Source organism: Canis lupus, chromosome 4 (genome assembly GCF_048164855.1).
Source record: "Canis lupus baileyi chromosome 4, mCanLup2.hap1, whole genome shotgun sequence".
Taxonomy (NCBI): domain Eukaryota; kingdom Metazoa; phylum Chordata; class Mammalia; order Carnivora; family Canidae; genus Canis; species Canis lupus.
In genome coordinates this window covers 20,985,212-21,007,495 of record NC_132841.1, presented here as the reverse complement: position 1 = coordinate 21,007,495, position 22,284 = coordinate 20,985,212, and the positions used below count along the sequence as shown (strand labels likewise).

At 34.7% G+C, this 22,284-nt stretch overlaps 1 protein-coding gene across 5 annotated transcripts in view; it reads right to left on the bottom strand.

Moving 5' to 3' along the window:
* Positions 1-276: 276 nt before the first annotated feature.
* The window catches only part of VPS26A (VPS26 retromer complex component A), a 186,427-nt gene continuing 164,419 nt past the window's right edge, over positions 277-22,284 (bottom strand). For 4 of the 5 annotated variants that reach the window (XM_072823385.1, XM_072823384.1, XM_072823387.1 and 1 more), the window contains 7 exons: positions 13,804-13,879; positions 12,497-12,653; positions 11,750-11,914; positions 9,329-9,435; positions 6,939-7,007; positions 4,353-4,495; positions 277-2,071 (listed from right to left, as the gene is read on the bottom strand). In XM_072823385.1, the coding sequence (XP_072679486.1) occupies positions 1,958-2,071; positions 4,353-4,495; positions 6,939-7,007; positions 9,329-9,435; positions 11,750-11,914; positions 12,497-12,653; positions 13,804-13,879 (831 nt within the window). In that variant the 3' untranslated portion in view covers positions 277-1,957. Of the gene's footprint in view, positions 2,072-4,352; positions 4,496-6,938; positions 7,008-9,328; positions 9,436-11,749; positions 11,915-12,496; positions 12,654-13,803; positions 13,880-17,706; positions 17,839-22,284 lie in introns of all 5 variants that reach the window. The other variant, XM_072823386.1, reaches the window with a different exon arrangement.

The window sequence follows — 22,284 nt, the reverse complement described above, 5'->3', positions numbered from 1 at the left end:
TGGCCAAGTTTTTACTCAGTTCACCAAATATTTCAAATTTTATTCTTGGTTATGCAACAAAGTCTTAAGCAAAGTGAATAAGCATCCTATTTATAAGTTTTAAGCCACCTAATTAAAAGTATTATATAACTACTTGAAATTGGAACTGACAATATTTATAAAAACTTGTCACAAATATAGCTTCCTAAACTATGAGCAATCCTGTCCTCAATGATAAATCTGACCATGAGATTTGAGAATAGAACTATTTTAATCATTCAAATAGCAAGCTCAGGATCATTTCAAATTCTTTATTATACATCATGGTTGCACAATTTGAGGCTGGTTAAATACAATTGGTTTTCAAAATTTCGAATATTTCCTAGATTACTACATGCAAGTGACCATGAAAATATTTGGCATTTTTAAATTTTGAAACTCTGAACAGGCACTTACATGAAGGAAAACATTACCATTCACAGATAGCCACATTTAAAATAGATGCTCCAGCACATGGTACATGGAACCTTTTGTCAGTAAAGAAGTTGGTTACTGACCATTTTATCAAAGTGCCATAGTAGTAAACAGGTTTAAAGAAATGTAATTTGGGTTACTTAGCTTACTCAGAAAGTAAGGTTAACTGACAAGACTTGCACTGAAGTGTATAAAAAAATATTGGTACAAAAACCAGTGAACCCTAAGTGAAAGTAGTTTCACACAGCAGGCTTCATTTTAGTTCCTACACTCCACATTTAGTGTATCTGAGATCAGACCCCCATGCATATAAACAGATGATTAAAATCATCTTTTTGGAGACTTTGAATAAATGACTTGAATTTAGTGTTAACAAAATTTAAAGAAAATGGGTGAAATTACATTCAAATTTGAACTAGCCAAAGTTCCAGTTTAACAAACATGAAATTGTCCAGATCTAGATAACTACATGCTTCCCAGGTCCTCCTGAGTTCCCCATCCTCAAATTTTCCCCTGGAAAGAGATGAGAGTATTTATGAAGGCAAGAAAATTATATTTGTATGTATGTGGTAAAAATATGCCCTAAATTTTAAAAAAATTCAAATTTATGGAAAAATTATATAGTTTTAACAAATTCTAAAATGCCAACATAGTCAACTCTACATTGCAAAAAACATACAGTGGTACCTGCTGGATAGTAGTAGCAAAATAGTTACTTAATATGGCAAAAAAGAAAGAATGAATGAAAGAAAAGAAGAGAAAGAAGGCAGGGAGAGAGGGAAGGAGGGAGGGAGGGAGGAAGGAAGGAAGGAAAGGAGCAGCAGCAAGCGTCAACAGTGACAGGCCACATAACCTCAGGGACAAATTTTACATTCCCACCACAGAAGATTTCAAAGAGGATACAATTCAGGAAGTCATGGAATGGTAGAATCAAAAGCACCTACAGTGAAACCCTCTGTATGCATTTCTCGAACACACATGTAGAAACATAAATGTATTTCTCAAAAATATTGAGATGCCATATTTTAAATCTTTCCAGGATGTTAAGGCCCACTCAATTTTTCTATTTTTATTTGAACACAAAATATTTAATTTTTTGCATGTAGAGAGTAAGAGGTAATTATTAGCATGAAAAAGGAGAAAAGTATTTATAATTAACATTACGAAGAAAGCAAAATTACAAATACCAGCCTACTTACATGAAAATCTTTAATGTTTATGTTGATGCATATAGTGCTCATCATCAAAGTGTGCAGTAAAAAAAAGAAAAAAACGGCAGCTTAAGAAATTTCCAGTGTTTCAAAGAAAGCGCTTTTTTTAATGTATATACATGAAGAACATTTAGTTGTATCATAAAATAAATGCAGCACTGTAAGATAAAGGAAGACTATTGTAAATGGAGTTTTGGCCTTTTCCCCCCCTACAAGCTGCAACCATCTTTAATCTGAATTTAATCTCAATGGATATAGGAGTTTTTTGCTTTTCTTTTTCTCTCCTATTCAGTTCACATTTCAGGCTGTTCAGGAGATGCCTGTGATTCTGGTGATTCAAATCGCTGGTGGAAGTTTGTTCTCTGTTTCCTCAATTTTTCTGGAGCTTTTCTCCATAAAATGATCTCCTAGTAAAATAAATGGAAGACATCAACAAATTAATATTCTCATATCATGTCTTAAATCTTCTTGGATTTATGGAAATAATGCCACTTCAATTTAATGACATCAAAATTAAATTCTTCCCAAGGAAAGCTGTTCTCTTTGTTGAATGACCTACTTTCTTCCACTTCTAAACTTGGACCACCCCTTCTACCAGCCCTGGTCCCCTCTCATCAGCACCTATGCACAACACCACCACCAATCCTATCTGGCACAAAATCCTAGCTCTCACTGCTTTAAAGAATTCCTAAAACCTGTCCTTGGTTTGCTATTTTGCCCTTATCCACATTCAAACCTTTGTCACTTCAACCTTAGACACTCAGAACTTCTTGGTAGATGCTCTGCCTCTAGTGCCTGAGGCCCCTTTCTAATCCATCTTCCAATCACTACCAGATTAGTCTAAAACATTGCTTGGATTGTACTTCAGTAGTTCTCAGCACCTCTAGGATAAATCTCAAATCAGACATTCGATATCCTTTAACACCTTTATCCAATTTACCAATATCACTGTGTTCCCACCACCAGCCAGTTAACTCTCTACTCCCAATGCACTCTAAATACACTTGCCCTAAAATTTCTCCTAAATATTCTTCAAATATTTATTCCTCTATCGAAATCTTGCCCTAACCAATCCATCCTGAGATCTCTTTTAAATTCCAAAAGTTAAAAAAAAAAAAAGTCCTATATTTGCTTCATAAAGTCATGACAGGCTATCATGGTTATCAAACATCCAAATGAATGTCCATGGGAATCAATGTACTCATTTTCAACAGGGCTACAAATATGTGATTGATTTGGAAACTGTAAATAGTTTGTATAATCTTTTTTTATAGACAGAGTTGAGGGGCAGAGGGAAAGGGAGAGGAAGAATCCAAAGCAGGCTCTACACCCAGCAGAGATCCCAATGAGAGGCTCTATCTCACAACCCTGAGATCATGACCTGAGCTGAAATCGAGAGTCAGACACCCAACTGAGTCACTCAGGTACCCCTATTTCATCTATCGTGAGCTACAAATTGCCTACGTTTAATTTTACAGCATTACGACAATATTAGCAGAAAAGGTTTGCTCTCTTCTATTGTCAAACTGTAAGTTTTCTGTTAATTAGCTTATATATCTTTCTCTTTCCACACATGCAATGTGAGGACCTTGAGGTCAACCTATGTTTATAAAAGATAGTTTTTGCATTCTTCACAATACTCAGTGCAGAGTAGTTTTTTTTAATTTATTCATGAGAGACACACACAGAGAGAGGCAGAGACATAGGCAGAGAGAGAAGCAGGGAACCCAATGCAGGACTCGATCTTGAGACTCCAGGATCACGCCCCGAGTCAAAGGCAAATGTTCAACCACTGAGCCACCCAGGTATCCCAGTGCAGAGTCATTTCTAATTTAGTTCTGAATACTCAACTGACATTCAAATTTTATTAATCCAATTCATAATACAAAAGACCATTCCAATCACAATCTTAATTGAAAAATTCACCAATGGCTTTTAATTGATTTTCAAATGAGAACAAGTTTTATGATAAACATTTTATATAATGAAAGTAATGATTAGATTTTGGTCATCTCAGTTACCTTCATAACAGAATGGAAATCCCAGAATCCATCAAGTTAATAAAATCATTCAAAGTGATAACAGAAATCTACATTTGTTGATAAAGATACTCAAAATACTACTGAATGAAAAAGCAAATTAAAGAACAACACACATAATATGATCTAAATGCACTTATGCAAGTTTTTCTGGAAAAATAACCACAATGGGGATCCCTGGGTGGCTCAGCAGTTTAGTGCCTGCCTTCGGAACAGGGCATGATTCTGAAATCTGGAGATTGAGTCCCACATCAAGCTCCCTGCATGGAGCCTGCTTCTTCCTCTGCCTGTGTCTCTTCCCCTCTCTCTATGTCTCTCATGAATAAATAAAATCTTAAAAAAAAAAAAAAAAAAAAAACCACAATGGTGGTGGAATTTTTGTTGACTATTCTTTATTGCCTGATTTTTTTAAACAAACAGTAGGTATTATTTTTATAAAAACAAACTTTCAAAAGAAAACTAAAAGCTCTGTTAAATGACAGCTCATTATGGAGTCCTGTGTAATGACAGGGAAGAGATCTGTCCTAACCCTATTCCATTCACACCTACTTCCTTATCATTAAAAACCCCACTTGCTTGGTACATAAAGCTCAGAAAAGTGTTTTCATAATTGCTGTAGAACAAAACATCAGTCCAACTGGCACCATACCTGCTGCTTGAAGTACCTTCTGTCTTCCTCATCAACAAGGACTAGATTCAAAAAGTACCTTACTGAAAATTTTTTGTTCACATCTCTCATTGTTGGAGTTGGGTCATATCCCGCTAAAAATAGTCTTATTGGAATTGATTCACCTGAAAGAAAAAGCAAAGTCCATTTAATTCTAAAGATGATTAAATATAGTCACATAACACTTAAAACTAAGCATTATAGAGAAGGCACTAACACTTTAGTTCTTCATTAGATGGTAGCATAAAAAAAAACTTTAGACCAGGGTTTCTCAGCCTTGCAATACTGACATTTTGGGCCCAATAACTTTTTGTTGTAGGTAAGGTCCTACACACTGTAGGACATTGAGCAGCATCCCTGGCCTCTACTTTCTAGATAGCAGCATTCCCCAAGTGTGGCAACCAAAAATAACTCCAGGAAACAGCAAATGCCCAGGGGGTGGCAGGGGTAGCAAAACTGCCCCTAAATGAGAACCACTGCTCTGGAGTCAGAATGCCTAGATTCAGAGGCCAACTCACGGGATATGTGAATTTGGCCAAGCCATATAACCATTGTTTCAAGTTCCTTTTCTGTGAAATGGAGAATACCAATAATATCTGTCTTATAGAGACTTGTAAGGACTATATGAGTTAATATATGTAAAAAGCTAGGAATAGTGCCAGCAAGTAAGTGCTGTTTTAATAGTTTTGTTATTCTTTCAATGAAGTTTACCATAATTTCTAATAATATGCATAAGTTCTTCAATACTTATTAACTAATTCATCCAAAGCAACAAACTGTTCTGAATGATGATTATTCCTCCGTTACCAAAAAGATTGCTATTCAGATTCTCATGGCTTCTTTCCTAAGGGTAACTATTTGCATATTCTGTCTTGAAACTTTTATATGTAATACTTTTCTGATGCACATCCATTTCCTGAAAGATATATGACCCATTACTTTACATAAAACTTTGTAGCTGCTGAAATTTTACAAAGTAATGTTGTATAACAGGAGTGTACACACACACACACACACACACACACACACGCACGCAGGTCTTGAAGTCAGAAAGGCTGGGGCTCAAGCTCCAATTCTGCAATGATTAGCTATTGAAGGCAGATTATGTCACCATAAAATCTGCCTCTTTGACATAAAAATTATTTTGAGCTGAAGGCAATTTAGAAGCAGCAAAAAGCAGAAAAGACTCCTCATATTCTGCCTAAAGGCAGCATATAAATTCTCCCTTTAATGAAGACAGAGTCTCATCAGCCAGGGATGGCTGGCTGATTAGGAATCAGCAAACAAACCTTACTCCAGCCATTTCCTCCCTTAGATTTAGCTTTGCACAGCTTGTCACAGCCCTGGAAGCCTACACCTGCTTTCCTTTGTCCAATTAACTCTCCAAATTTATTGTTCTTTTGAAGATGCCATACCTGCTGAAATTCTAAGCCACTATTTTGAATTATTTTCTGTTCAGGTTTCTCCTGTGTGACATGCACTGCATGCATTAATAAATGTTTTTTTTTTCCTTTATCAATCTGTCCTTCTGTTAGAGTCCCAGCTGAAAATCTAAGATGGGTAGAAATAAAGTTCTGCCTCCCTTACGCTTTACCTTTAACAAATTTTTTGAACTCTTTGTATCTCAGTTTAATCTGTAGAATAAGGGATGTCATACCTAACTCAAAGGAAACATTAGAGCACCTCAGACTACAATGCCTAGTCTATAGTTGACACTCAGTAAATGATAGCTACTTTTTGAAATAAATACTAACAAAGTGAGAAAGGCCGGGGTGCTCACTTTGGCAGCACATATACTGAGAAAGGCCAAAGATATAAATGTAAAATGATAAACAGTGAGGTGTCTGGCTGGCTCAGTCAATAGAGCATGTGACTCTTGATCTCAGGGTTGTAAGTTTGAGCCCCATGTTGGGTGTAGAGATTACACACACAAAAAGGTTAAAAATCCTTTTAAAAAAATTATATATACCGGCTTCATTATCTTGGATACTGAAGATAATAACAGAATTGCTTATTTTCTTGGGGGCCAAAAGGACTACCAAATCGCACAGAAATTAATGATCAGCTACACTGAACCATGTATTCAGCATGAGTAAAAAAGACTTACCAAGATAAACTACTGAAGCAGAAGACAACCAAAACATTACAAACTCAGAACTAGAGAGGAAATAATACAAATGTGTCTTATAAATACTAAATTTAATTTTTTTCCCTTTTTTTTTTTAAGTAGGCTCCATGCCCAGTATGGAGCCCAGCTCCAGCCTTGAATTCACAGCCCTAAGATCAACACCTGAGCTGAGATCAAGAAACCAACTGAGCCATCCAGGCACCCCTGAATACTAAAATTTAAACTGAATAAAAAATTAAACCTTATTTCAGACTAGGAAGTACTATTATAGTCTTTCAGTATGTATACAAAGATTATTTTAAAAATATTATCATAAGAATCATTTTAAAAATCCACAAATACGTTTACACTACATAAATATTTTCAAACTAAACTGCCATGAACACTACCTATTTGTACTACCTATCACACAAAAGTAGTAAATGAAAAAAGTATGTTACCTTTTACGGGTGCACCATCCATTATTTCATATTTTGCAATTGTTTCTGTTTCTGTGGTGGTACTGGGTCCTAGCACAATAATGTAAATAGCATTTAAAAAAATAATATAAATGACATTAAGTTAAATATTTCCAGAATATAATTTCCAACCTTCTATCTTATTTTCCAACTATATTATTTTAGTTTATTATTTTAATTTATCCTCCCTTTTTTTTTTTAAGATTTTATTTATTTATTTATTCATGAGAGAGACAGAGAGATGCAGAGACACAGGCAGAGGGAGAAACAGACTCCATGCAGAAAGCCTGATGTGGGACTCGATCCAGGGTCTCCAGAATCATGCCCCGGGCTGAAGGCGGTGCTAAACCGCTGAGCCACCTGGGCAGCCCTTTATTCTATTTCTTGATCTACACTTAACATACTTATCACTCAACTGAATGTTTCACTCTTCTTCCCAAATATATAGTTCAGAAAGAATCTTCTCCACAGAGTTCCTTCTATCATTTCTAATATCTACTAAAATAGAAACCAGCAATACACATCAGAAATAACCACCGTCATGCTAGGTTTCTCTGCAATATCCAAACTTTCTTTCAGTTAGTTAACTTTAAATGGAGAAAACATCAAACTGAGTTCTGAGAACTATTGATATAGTTCTCTTAAATTTGGGTATTTGACTTTTAAGAGATTATTTGACCCCAGTCATCTGCAAAAAGTCAATGATATGATAAATAAAAAAGCATACTGAAACATACATTAATGATCCCAATGTTGTAAAATATATAATATGCAAAGACTAATTAAACTCTGTTCTGAATGGGTACAGATTATTTTTTATTTAAACTTTTCTAGAATCAGCACAATTTTTTAACCAAAACAATGTTTAAATAATTTCTTTTTAAATAACGAAAAGGAACCCGACAATTGATTTTATTTTTTTTGACATTTGAATTTAATATCTTTAAATCATTTAAACTTTTATTAGCAGGTGAAAATAGAGATTAAGAAATCACAGATGTTTCTAATTATGACTCCAATTATAAATTCTTAAAAAGTGTTGCCTAAAATCATTTTCAGCAAAAACCCAACAAAGGAAACAAATTAAATCTATACACTAATTAAAGTTAAAAAGCAGTTAAAAATAATTCTGGGGCAACTGGTCAGCCATCTGGAAAAAACTAAAGTTGGATCCGTATCAAGATACATTCCAAATAAATTAAAAATTTAAACAAAATCTCAAAACTGTATTATTTTAGGAGAATCAAGCACAAAAAAATTATATTTAGAACCTCAGTGTGAAAAAGGCCTTTCTGTGGCACAAAACCTAGAGAGTATAAAAGGAAAACCTGGTAAATTTTACTACACAAACAAAAAGAACTTCTACATGGCAAAAACCATCATAAGCAAGACAAACAAGGGAAATTTTTGCTGCTTTTAATACAGAAAAAGGAACTGCTTTCCCTAATATATAAAGAGTTTCTACAAATCAGTAAGAAAAGACCAATAATCCAATAGAGATGGAACAAAGGATATGGATAGGCAGTCGGTACAGAAAGAAATACAAATAGCTTTTATATACATGAGAAGATGCTTACCCTCATTAAGAATGAGAAAACTAAATTAAAACTACAACAGCAATTTTTTCCCCTACCCATCAGATCAGCTAAAAAATTTTATAATGTGTTGGTAAGAACAGGAGGAAAAGAGGCACTCTTCTACATTCCTTGCTGGTAGTAATGCAAACTGGTATAACCCTCAAAGAGGACAAACTGATATGTATCAAAGTCACAAAAGAATATATTCCTTGAAATAACAATTCTACTTTTAAGTTTTTCATCTTGCAAACACACTTGCATACATGCAAAATGACATTATGAAGCACTGTTTGGAATAGCAAATGACTGGAAACAACCTGTAGCAGACTGGTAAAATTCTAGTAAACCCACAGAAAGGAATACTACAAAAAAGATGAGAAAGTACTCTACACACTGATATGCAAAGATCTCTAATATATTAACTGAAAAAGCAAAATATACATTGTACATAAACATTTAACTTAAAGGCGGGGGGGGGGGGGTATAATATAGAGATACTTTGTATACGTATAAATATCAAGAAGCATTTTAAAACTTATAAACATATGACTTATGAGTAAATGGAGTACTACAAATAGGATGCTTTTTACTATATATAGTCTTTTATCATTTATTTTTGAACCATGTGAATTTATAACTTATTCAAAAATTAATTTTTAAAAAAGCATAAATATTAAGCAATATTAAGTATCAAAGTTAGTATTAATATGTATATTTATGTTATGTCTAAACAATATTTTAAGATTTAAAAAATTTTTAAACAGGAATTTTATTCAAATATTCTTTTTGACTTACCAATTCCTGTGATCTCTTTTTTGATCAGCTGTAACTCCATATGTTGGATTTTTATTCTTACTAATAAAAAGTAAATTTTTCCAACAATCACATCCTTTAGATGATACCTTTGGGGAAAGAACATACCTCATTTACTAAAAATCAACTTAAAAAATATGAAAACATAGAGGGGCACCCGAGTGGCAGAGCACAGTCAGTTAAGCATCCGACTCTTGGTTTCAGCTCAGGTTTAATCTGAGTCGTGAGATCGAGCCCCACATTGGACTTTGGGCTCAGTGTAAAGTCTGCTTTGGATTCTCTCTCCCTCTTTCTCCCTCTGCTCATGCACGTGTTCATTTGCTCGCTCTTTCTCTCTCTCAAATAAATAAATCTTAAAAAAAAAAAAGGTGAAATATGTCCCGAAAGGCTTTAGCAGACATCTTTAGGGCAGTAACTAGGAATAAAATACCATTTGGGGGGTACCTGGTTGGCTTTGATGGTTAAGTGTCTGACTTTGGCTTGGGTTATGATCTCGGGGTCCTGAGATACAGCCCTATGTCTGGCTCCTTGTCAGCAGGGAGTCCACTTGTCCCTGTCCCTCTGCCCTTCCCCCTGCTCATGCTCTCAAATAAATAAAATCTTAAAAACAAAACAAAACAAAAAAACCCAAAACCATGTTCTTTTTTTTTTCCATCATTTTACTATAAAAATAGGAATCAAGCTTTTACTTGACCATCAATATACCTCAAAGGGAAGAATTAGCCTGATTTACTGATGGGTCATTTACTTAGAGATTAGTTTCCAAAGAAGTTAAGCACAGAAAATTAAGATTGTTATGCTTGCGATATTTATTTGGTGTATAAAGATGTTTCTGAACATTAAAATTCTACACAAGAGTTTAGTGTCCTGTTACTCTAAATGCTAGGATAGTGCAGCTAACAAAGCACTTGCCCACAAAAAGGAGACTCCACAGGTTTATTGCTATGATAACAAGTCATCAAAGTCCTTTCCCACAAACTCTGAAATGATGTGGTAATAAACCTGGAAATTACAATACCCAGAGGGCTTTTTAACCTTCTCCCAGGTTTGGATCTCAGAATAATATCCCAGGAGTTGACCAATGTAATTATGTCATCCTGAAGGGAGGCTTCCAGTGACAACTTTTTAGGTCCTAAACAATCTGATAATTTTATTAACGATATAATTTAAGACTCTGAAGGCATACTTATATCACATTTTTAAAAGTGACATAAACTGGCGAGTGGCAACTAATAAAAGTCATGTAACAGAAGGCTGTCTGTCAAAAATAGATGAATAAAAAAAAAGAATAAAAAAATAGATGAATAAAATCTTTAAAAAATAAAAAATAAAGATTTTATTTATTTATTTATTTGAGAGAGAGAGAGAGAGAGAGAGAGAGTAGTGGGAGGGGTAACCGAGGGAGAGGCAGGCTCCCCACTGAGCAGGGAGCCAGACATGGAGCTTGATCCCAGGACCCCGGGACCATGACCTGAGCTGAAGATCAAGGCTTAACTGACTGAGAGCCACCAAGGCACCCCATAAACTAAAAGAAATTTAAGAGTCAAACAACCAATGTGTCTGGATGCCATGTATTTGAGCAAATTTTGTCTGGATACTGATTTGACAAAGCACATGGGGAAAAAAGACATTTATAACAGTATTATAGTTACATTAAAAATGATACACAATCTTTATGGATAAAATTCTATGTCTGGAATTGGCTTCAATATTATCTCGTGGGAGTGTCAGGGCTGGATCCAGATAAAACAGATCTGTGTACTGACAACTGCTGGAGCTGAGCACTGAGCACCTGAGGATTCACTGCACCACTGTTCATGTACTTTGGACTATGCTTAAATTTTTTCATAATAAAGTTTAAAAAGGCATTAAAACAATAAACAAAACAGGAGCCCACTTCTGTAAAGATACAACATAATACGTATCTTTCCCTCTCCCATGGAAAGATATACAAGATATACAAGATAATTATGACTAAGTGGTAAAAATAATAAACACATCAAATAAAATTTAAAATGTGTTTTTTTTACATTGCTAAAATTTTCAATAATGAAAACGTATTGCTTATGTAGGCAGGAAAAAAGTATTTTTGTTTAGTTTTAAAGAGGTAACTAGGCTAAAGTTCTATCAACCCAGAAAGGTAAATTTTTTAGACAGAAGGGATTAGTTGCCTTTTGAGATGATAAGATCCTCTACAAAAAAATCACTAAGCACAGACTTAAGAAATGAATATGAAAGACACCTGTGCTGAGTCTGAAAATACTTTTTTCACTCAGAGAGTCTGTTGGACTATTAACATTAATTTCAATTCTATCCTTACTTTGACCAATTTACAAAGACCTGCAAAGCTTATTTCTTCATTTTCCCCAAACATTTAAGTTATCTGTTGTTAAAAGTACTTACTTTGATTTATTATATTCAAATTCTATGTGTAGACAATCTTCAATACCCACTTCCATCTTAATAGAGTTGTTAACATCAGGGTATGTGGCAAGCTGGTGAACAATAAGATCATATTCTTTTACCAAGTCTGTCAGTCTTCTTACTATTGTCACTTTAAGAAAATACCTACAAAGTCAAAGGAGAGATAAGTTAAATCTCATATGATAAATTTTAGTGTTTTAAATAAGCAAAAATTAATTGCAACCCAGCTTTCTCCTTGCTGATCCTTTGGGATCAACTTACTTCATGAAAGAGTTCTAATTTTTAAATTCCCCTACCATTAAAAAAAAAATACAAAGTGCAATATTAAGAATAACGTACATACTTTTTAGATGCATTTGAAGTGCTACAGTCATGCCTACCTGAGGAAATCTCATCGCTTCTTAAGTATATGTCAAATGAGATTTGCTGGGAAACGAATGGATTTTGAGGTAATTCTGTTTATGAGACAAAGGAAGTACCTGGAAGAGGATTCATACCAAGGAAGTATATGACTAAAACTTCTCATGATGGGGTTCTCTAAATCTATGATAGAAGGCTCTTATTACCTCAGATGAGCATTAGCTAGACAAAACTATTTGGCAGAATTCTTAAAAATCTGAAGCATATCAGTCCAGAATTATAATTAGAAGTTCTAATAAGACATTCGATAGTAGCCATTACTTTATGGTTTTGACACCAACAATAGCTGTTAATACACATTCATACCTCAAGCGGACATTGGCACCGATGTAAGATTCATATGGCTTTTCAACTTGCATAAATTCAAAATCATAACTTCTGCTCTGAGTCAATTCTCCAGGCAAGGCTAGTTCTTTCACTAGGTTTACAAATTCATGAGTATTACTCTTGTCATTGAAAAGTTCTAAGAAATTTTAAAAAACAAAAAGGACCAATTACATTTTATATCTATTTCATTAAAACCCAAACTTCTACCTCCAAAGCAAATAATTTTTACCAAAAGAATTAGCTGGACTTGTCTCTAAGATACTAGAGCTACGATATAAATTCCATTATCCTCCTCATTATGCTCCACCTAAGCATAAAAAAATTCAAGGCACACAGCACAATGAAAATATCTATCATAAAAAATTTATTCATTCCTTTAACGTAGTAGGGTTTGTCCAATATGAAGCTGTTTTAACAGAAACATTTCCAGCAATTATCTGAACTTCCTCCCTTCAAGGCAAAAAGCATTTGTTGTTTTGCTTTAGTTAGGCAAATATGTTACCTTGATGGAAACTATAATATACAAAAGACTTATCAACTATCAATGAATTATTATAATTTGCCCCTCAAGTATAATCTCATCTGTAGTAGATATATAAACAAATATCTACCAATTCTAATTTTGGTACTCTAAAAATGTAGATCTTTAGAAAGCTAGATTTAAAATCTAGCTATGTACATGGTATTAGAAAGACCCATTTTCTTTTCTCTTCTTGAATGTGTAGTACCAAAAGATTTATCCAGTTTAACTCCTACTAAACCAAGAATGCCTCTGAAATACATGTGTGGAAATGTACACAAGCTGATCTAAGTCAGGAAGAAATTACACCTTTCCTTTTCACATAGAATTTTCTTGACAGGTGAGGCTGGCTATAGGCACACTAGGTTAGGAATACAAATGGCATGGGTAATTAAAGGCGAAGGATGAAGGTGACGACACTGGTAATTGTAAAGCTGGTGAAAATTGTAGGCAGATGGAAATTTCAGTGAGTCGACTAATTTACTTGAATTATTTTCCAAGGCTGGTAGCTTACATAATTCCTTTCATTTTTAGTAATTAAGGTTAATAACAAATAAAAGCAGGAAGAGTCAAATATCATTTAACACAACTTAAAAAAAACACGATTTAGTGTTTATAAAATAATATTATCCTCTTTTTTATGCAAAATAAATTCCTTCCTTCCATAAAGCTAAGCTCTAATTCAAGTATTTAAGTGCCAAATCCAACCCTCTTCAAACTCAGTTATCATTAAGGAAAAAAAAAAGTAATACTATTTAAAACTCACCAATTTGACCTACAAATTCAATTCTAATTCCTTGGTGCTCTAGCCTCTTTCCAGGTTGCTTAAAGGCTAGGTTTACCTGCCAAAACATGAAATTGTAAGATGTTAACAATCCTTTGAGTGGGCCTAATAGATTCCTTCCAGATGAATGTGATATTTAAGTATTTCAGATGCTCATTTCTCAAGTTTGAGATACCACCACATACCTAGATCATTATGACTTTATAGTACCAGAGAACTTATAACTTACTCATATACAATCACTCATACATGTGCTTAAAAGTACCTGTTTTGTTAGGAAGGAATTCTTTATAAGCTGGAGAACTATACAGACTCAAATCAAAAAAAGGGGAAATTTGCAACTAATCAAATGTGTTTTCTGGTCAAATAGTTAAACAATTCTACACAACAGCATTTTAATGTAATCACTAATTTGAAGAATTTACCTAAAAGATCACTTTTAGCTCTTTACAACCAAAAATATATTTTAATTCCTAACCTTAAAAGTAATGTTTATTCCACTGAATCTGCTACTAACGCTAAAAACAGAATGTCTAAAGATTTGAGTATGACTTAGCTTACATATTTTTGAAGTAAAATATATAATCTGGAAATCCCTAAATTCACATCTGCCAAATGGAAACCTTAATTTTATCATTTTTTAAAATTTTATAAATTTTTAATTTGACTAAATATCTATAAAGCACATACATATTAAAATTTTTTCCAAATGTTTAAGGATTAGCTAACATACAAAAAAGTGTACTTTCAGATTTACTTATTTTTATTTTATTTATTTATTCATGAAAGACGGAGAGAGAGGCAGAGACACAGGCAGAGGGAGAAGCAGGCTCCATGCAGGGAGCCTGATGTGGGACTTGATCCGGGGTCTCCAGGATCACGCACTGGGCCAAAGGCAGGCGCCAAACCGCTGAGCCACCCAGGGATCCCTCAGATTTATTTTTTACTATAAAAAATATTAACATGACTCTTAAAAGCTTTTTTTAAATAATGCTTCTCTAAAGGTAACAGTAATCAAGGGCCAATAAAAACAAAAATCCAATTACTTCCTTCTGTAAACTATACTAAAATACTCACTTTTTCTATCTTCCATATCTGTACCCAGAACAAGTTAGTTACTTTGCCTTCCAAATTAATTTCTCAGAAAAAAGAAGTAAATAAATAAATTATGGTACATCATATGATGGAATATTATTAAAGTTTAAAAATAATAAGATCAAAGAATTTTTAATGATGTGGGAAGATGTGCATGATATGTTACATGAAGGAAGCATGGTCAATTTTTTTTTTAAGATTTTATTTATTCATGATAGACACAGAGAGAGAGAGAGGCAGAGACACAGGCAGAGGGAGAAGTAGGTGCCATGCAGGGAGCCGGACATGGGACTCGATCCCTAGTCTCCAGGATCATGCCCTGGGCCAAAGGCAGGCGCCAAACCGCTATTCCACCCAGGGATCCCAGCATGCTCAAATTGTATACAAGCATAACGCCAATTAGATTTTTAAAAACTACATAAAAGAGATACTCTTAAAGCAATTATTTCTGGGATATATAATATGAGTAATTTTGTTTTCTTCTTTGTAGTTTTTAAGATTTTGGTTTTTTATAATAGGCAAATAATACTTTCAAAGTCAGAAAAATATTTAAAGGAAAAAAAAGTATACCTGCAGGCTTCACATACACTAACAAGTCGCATTTTAGCTTTGAACCACAAATTAAACAAGCCTAACTCCGAGTTATTTCATAAGCCAGGCAGTAATTAGAGCTATTCTTTAATTTATACTAATAAAGCACATAAAAACAATATACTTTTTTAAATGCTATTTGGCAACAGTTTTGGGAAATGTCTTCATTTGAACATGGCTGTGTCTGATATTTTTAGAATTTTACAGTTCTTCAAAAAACACTTTGAAATCCTATTTTTAAGGTAGAAATATAAAGTTATTCCATTTTTCTACCAAACTGCCTAACCTCTGAAATTGTCCTTGGTTTCCCGCCAATGTCAAAACACAGTTGCTTTTAAGACTAATGCAAGATATATGGAATCTGAAGGATCCCAGAGTTGGAAGGCATAATTAAGCATTTTTATTTAAAAGCTGTTCTCCAAGGGAACATAGAACCGTAAATAAAACTATGACTGTGAACTGAGTTAAAGAATTTTAATACTAAGTCTGTTATACTTTTATAACTTTTATTGTAATTCCAAACTTACAATGTAGTTCCAGGAACAGCACAAGGAAATCCCACATAACCATTATTTAGATTCATGTTTGTATTTTGTCCCACATGATTTATCATTTTTCTCTACATATACACAGATGCATGCATACATATACAACTTTTTTCCACAATTGAGAATAATTTGGAGACGTCATGCTCCTCTACCCATAAACACTTCATCTGCACCTAAGAAAATAATCTCTTACATAATTACAGGGGAATTATCAAAATCAGGAAACTTATAACTATAGTTTATATTCAAATTCCAACAACTGTCCCAATAATATACTTTACACCCTTTCCCCCTCCTGGCTCCAATCCAGGATCACGTTACATGTAGCCATCTCTCCTAATCTCCTTTATTATTTTTTTAAGATTTATTTTATTTATTCATGAGAGACACAGAGAGAGGGAGAGACATAGGCAGAGGGAGAAGCAGGCTCCCCACTGAGCAGGGATGTAGGACTCAATCCCAGGGCCTCAGGATCACGACCTGAGCCAAAGGCAGGCAGACACTCAACCACTGAGCCACCCAGGTGCCCCCCTTAATCTCCTTCAATCTCAAACATTCCTCAGTCATTGCCTTTTTTTTTTTTTTTTTTTTTGAGAGAGAGAGCGTGTGCACAAGCAGGTAAGGCAGGGCAGAAGGAAAGGGAGAGAATTTTAAGCAGGCTCTATATACTCAGTGTGGAGCCCAACATGAGTGAGGCTCAATCTCAGATCCCAGAAATCATGACCAGAGCCACAATCAAGAATCAGACACTTAACCAACTGAGCCATCCAGGTGCCCCCAGTCATTGCCTTTCTTGACCTTGATATTTTTTAAGAATACAAGTTACTTATTTTTTAGAACATCCCTCAATTTGGGTTTGTTTGATATTTTATCACAGTTAGACTCAGCTTATGCATTTTTCCTAAGAATACCACAGAAACGAAGTTGTGTCCTTTACAGTGTATCTTATTATGAAGTACATGATGCCAAATTGGTGATTTTAACTTTGAGTTAGGGTAATCTACCAGATTTCCTCAATACAAAGTTACTATTTTTCCCTTTACTATTAATAAGTAATTTGAGAAATGTGAGACTATGTATACATGTTTAAAAGGCCATGAAAGGGGACACCTGGGTGGCTCAGTGGTTGGGCGTCTGCCTTAAGCTCAGGGTGTGATCCTGGCATCCGGGATCGAGTCCCACATCGGGCTCCTTGCATGGAGCCTGCTTCTCCCTCTGCCTGTGTCTCTCTCTCTCATTGTCTCTCATGAATAAGTAAATAAAATCTTTAAAAAAAAAAAAAGCCATGAAAGATGCCTGGGTGGCTCAGTCAGTTAGGCATCTGCCTTTGGTTCAGGTCATGAGTTCAGGTCATGATCTTGCGGTCCTGGGATCGAGCCCCACATCAGGCTCCCTGCTCTGTACAGAGCCTGCTCCTCCCTCTCCTTCCTGCTCATGTCTTTTTTTTTTAAGAAAGGCCATGAAACAAAACATAGGGAAACGATCTGTATGTAAAACATATTCACTGCTCTAACAAGCCAATCTCAAAGCTCATTCTTCAGCATATAATATTTTGTAGATGTCTCAAATAATGCTGTCTTCAGAAACTGTATAAGGAGTAAAATTCATCTATATTGTAATTAAGACAAACATCTATCAATGTACTACATACCATTTATAGTATCATTTATAGTGAATTGCCAAGATATTTGCACTTTATTGTTGCTGGATATTGTGGTTATCCAAAATTAATTTCCAACTGCTGCCAGAAGAATATGGTCCATATTCATTTTGGTGAAAGATACTGCAATAATATTCTTTGTTTAAAAAATTAAACTATAAATCCCTATAATCTCAGAATAAGCATATGCCTGTGTTCACTTTTGTAACAAGGAATAGAGTTTACGTTAGGTGACTTGGCACTGGCACCACCACTTTAAAATAATTTATCACTAACCAATCTAAAAGAATGTTAAGGAATTATATCTTATGAACCCATCAAAAATATACCCAAATTACTATGAAATTTTTCACAATTATTGTAACTCAATAATTAATCAGTAAGACTTTCAGAATTACTCAGAAGATACAGTGATACAAACTATATTTTTAAAAGAGGAAACCCAGCTTAAATATATTCTTTTTTTTTGCTTAAATATATTCTTAAAGCATAAAAAAAAAATTCAAGATATAGTCCAACTGTTCCAGACTTAAGGAAGATTTGCCACTTGAACATGAACCAAAGCAGTAAATAGTCTACCTAAGGGTTAAAAAAAAATCTAAGTATCTTTTAAGAATTTCTCTATCTTTTAATAATCTAAATAGTCCAATTTAATCTTAAGAAATGCTCCAAAAACACTCCAAAAAACTTTTAACAGATAGCAATTAATTCTAACTTTAAAAAGTATATGCGGGACACCTGGGTGGCTCAGCGGTTTGGCGCCTGCCTCCGGCCCAGGGCATGATCCTGGAGACCCAGGATCGAGTCCCCTCTCAGGCTCCCTGCATGGAGCCTGCTTCTGTCTCTCTCTGCCTCTCTGTCTGTGTCTCTGCCTCTCTCTATTTCTCATGAATAAATAAATAAAATCTTTATTTAAAAAAAGTGTATGCAAAAAAAAAAAAGTGTATAAGAGTCCTAAAACATTCTTTTTAACAATAGTGCTAGAACTGAATGTCAACATACAAAAGAATGAAGTTGGATCCCTACCTCATGCCATATACAAATATTAACTTGAATGGATCAAAGACCTCAATGTAAGAGGTAAAATTACAAAATTCTCAGAAGAACGCATGGGTGTAAATCCTCACTGCTCTGGATGGGCAGTGATTTCCTAGATAACACCAATGCATGAGCAATCAAACAAAAAGACACAAATTTGGACTTCATCAAAATTTAAACCTTTAGTAATTCGAAGACGTGACGAAGAAAGGAAGGAAGGAAGGAAGGAAGGAAGGAAGGAAGGAAGGAAGGAAGGAAGGAAGGAAGGACGGACAAGTAAAGACAATTCAGGGAACAGGAAAAAATATTTGTGGAATATAACTGATAGTGGACTTGTATCCAGCATATATAAAGAACTCTTACAACTCACAATAAAAAGACAACCAAATAAAAAATGGTCAAAGCATACAAATAGACATTTCTCCAAAGATTTCTCCGGCAATAAGCATGTGCAAAGATGCTCAGTATTAGTCATTAGGGAAACACAAACCAAAACCATAATGAGATGCCACTTCATACTCACTAAAATGGCAATAAAAAATACAGAATATATTTAGTACTGCCAAGAAAGCAAAGAAGCTGGAACCCTCATACATTGCTGGAAAGAATGTAAAATGGAGCAGCAGCTTTGGAAAAGATTAGTGGTTCTAAAAGTTAAACACAAAGTTAACATATGACTCAGCAATTCCATTTCTATACCCAAGAGAAATGAATACATACATTCACGCAAAAATGTGTACACAATGTACAGCATTATCTGTAATAGTCAAAAAGTAGAAAACCAAATGTCCTTACATTCTCTGAACTGTCTTCACTAAGTTATTGTTTAACAAAGGTTCTGTTTGGGGTGATGAACAAATTTTGTAAATAGTGGTGACTGGTTGTACAACCTTGTGATTGTAATTAATGCCACTGTAATTAATGTAATTAATGCCACACTTAGGAATGGTTAAAATGGCAAATTTTATTATATATATATATATATTTTTTTACCATTTTTTAAGTAAATGAATGTACTTTTAAAGCATCACGCTAAATGAAAGGAGCCAGACATAAAAAGCTACATATTTTGATTCCATTTATATAAAATTCCAGAGTAGACCAATCCATAAAGAAAGAAATCAGATTTGTAAATTAGTGGTTACCAGGTGTTTCAGTTCATTCAAGCTACTGTCACAAAATACTGTAGACAGGGTGGCTAATTAACAACAGATAATTGGGATCCCTGGGTGGCGCAGCAATTTGGCGCCTGCCTTTGGCCCGGGGCGCGATCCTGGAGACCCGGGATCGAATCCCACGTCGGGCTCCCTGCATGGAGCCTGCTTCTCCCTCTGCCTGTGTCTCTGCCTCTCTGTCTCTCTCTGTGTGACTATCATAAATAAATAAATAAAATCTTTAAAAAAAAACAAAAACAAAAACAGAAATTTATTGCTCACAGTTCTGGAGGCTAGGAAGTTCTAGATCAATGTACAGCAGAACTCTCTTTCTGGTTCACAGATGGCTATCTTTTCACTGTGTTCTTATATGGCTGAAGGTACAAGGGATATAAGAGAACTAATCCCATTCATAAGGGCTCTGTCCTCATGACCTAGTCATGTTCCAAAGGTCTCATCTCCAAATACCATCACACTGAATATTAGGTTTCAACACATGAATTTTATGATGGCACAACTATTCAATTTATGGCATTAAGGAAATGAATGTTAATGGTATGGTGTTTCTTTTGGGGTGATGAAAATGTTACGGAATTAGAAGTGATGGTTGCACAATTCTGCAAATACAGTAAAAACACTGACGTGCACACTTTAATAGGATGAATTTCATGGTCTGTGAATTATACTCAATAGGCTATTTTTTTAAAAAAAAGAAAAGAAAGTAAATGTTGCAAATAGACCAATGGAACAGAACAGAGAGGTTGGAAAAGAACCACACAACCTCTGTTTATGACAAAGGTGATATTGTAGTACAGTGAAAGAAAGGATTAAAAGTTTTGGGTTTGTGAGATATCCATACAGAGGAGTAAAAAAAAAAACTAGCTTTAACTTCCATGTCACACAGACAAAAGCAACTCCAAGCAAATTAAGGATCTAAATGTGAAGTGTAAAATAAAAAAAAAAAATTTTTACAGGAGAATATCTTCATGCCCATAAGGTAAGCAAAGATTTCTTAAATAGGATACAAAACACACTAACAAAAAGGAAACATAACATTTGCAGTATATTAAATTTAAGAATCATTCATCAAAAGATACTAGTAAGATAGTGAAAAGTCATACCAGAAAGTGAGAGAAAATATTTACAAAACGTATACAAAGGACTCTATATAGAGAAGCATAAAAGCCTCTTACCAAGAACATACAAAAAAAATATTATGCATCAATGAGAAAAAAAGTCAACTGAGTAGAAAAACGAGCTCTCCTCACCATCCCCCCAAAACTTGAATAGGCACACTTCATAAAAGATATCAAATGGCCAATAAGTCTATGAAAGGTTGCTCGACTTCAGTGGACGTCAGGGAAATCAAAATTAGTATCAAGAGAATGAGACCATGAGAAGACAAGCCATAGACTGAGAAAAAAATGTGCAGAAAACACATCTGATAAAGGACGATTATCCAAAACATACCAAGAACTCTTAAAATTCAGCAGGAAAACAATCCAATTTAAAAGTATGGGATCCCTGGGTGGCGCAGCAGTTTAGCGCCTGCCTTTGGCCCAGGGCGCGATCCTGGAGACCCGGGATCGAATCCCACATCGGGCTCCCGGCGCATGGAGCCTGCTTCTCCCTCTGCCTGTGTCTCTGCCTCTCTCTCTCTCTCACTGTGTGCCTATCATTAATAAATAAAATAAAATTTTTTAAAAAAGTAGGCAGAAGAAAAAAAAAAAGTAGGCAGAAGAAAATAAATAAAAGTAGGCAGAAGATCTGAACAGGCACCTCACTAAAGATGATATACACTTGGCAAATAAACATAGGAAAGATGTTCAACATCGCATTACCACTATACACCTATTAAAATGGACCAAATCCAAAAGGCTGACAACACCAAATGCTGGCAAGGATGTGAAGCAACAGGAACTCTCACTGCTGAAGGAATACAAAATAGTAGCACTATGCTGGAAGACAGCTTGGCAGTTTCTTACAGAGCTAAAGATAGGCTTACCATACAATCCAGCAAGCACACTCTTAGGTACTCATTCAAATGGGTTGAAAACTTATGCCTGTACAAAAAACTGCACAAAGATGTTTATAGTAGCTTCATTCATAACTGCCAAAAATTGGAAGCAATCAAGATGTCCTTCAGTAGGTGAATGGATAAATAAACTGTGGTACTTCCTGACAATGGAATATTATTCAACACTAAAGAGAAATGAGCTATAAAGCTGTAAAAACATAGAGGCGCCTTCAAAGTATATTACTACATGAAAGAAGCCAATATGAAGAAGCTAGATACGGTATGATTCCAACTACATGACATTCTGCAAAAAGCAAAACTATGAAGACAGAATTAAAGGTCAGGGGTTTGGGAGGCAAG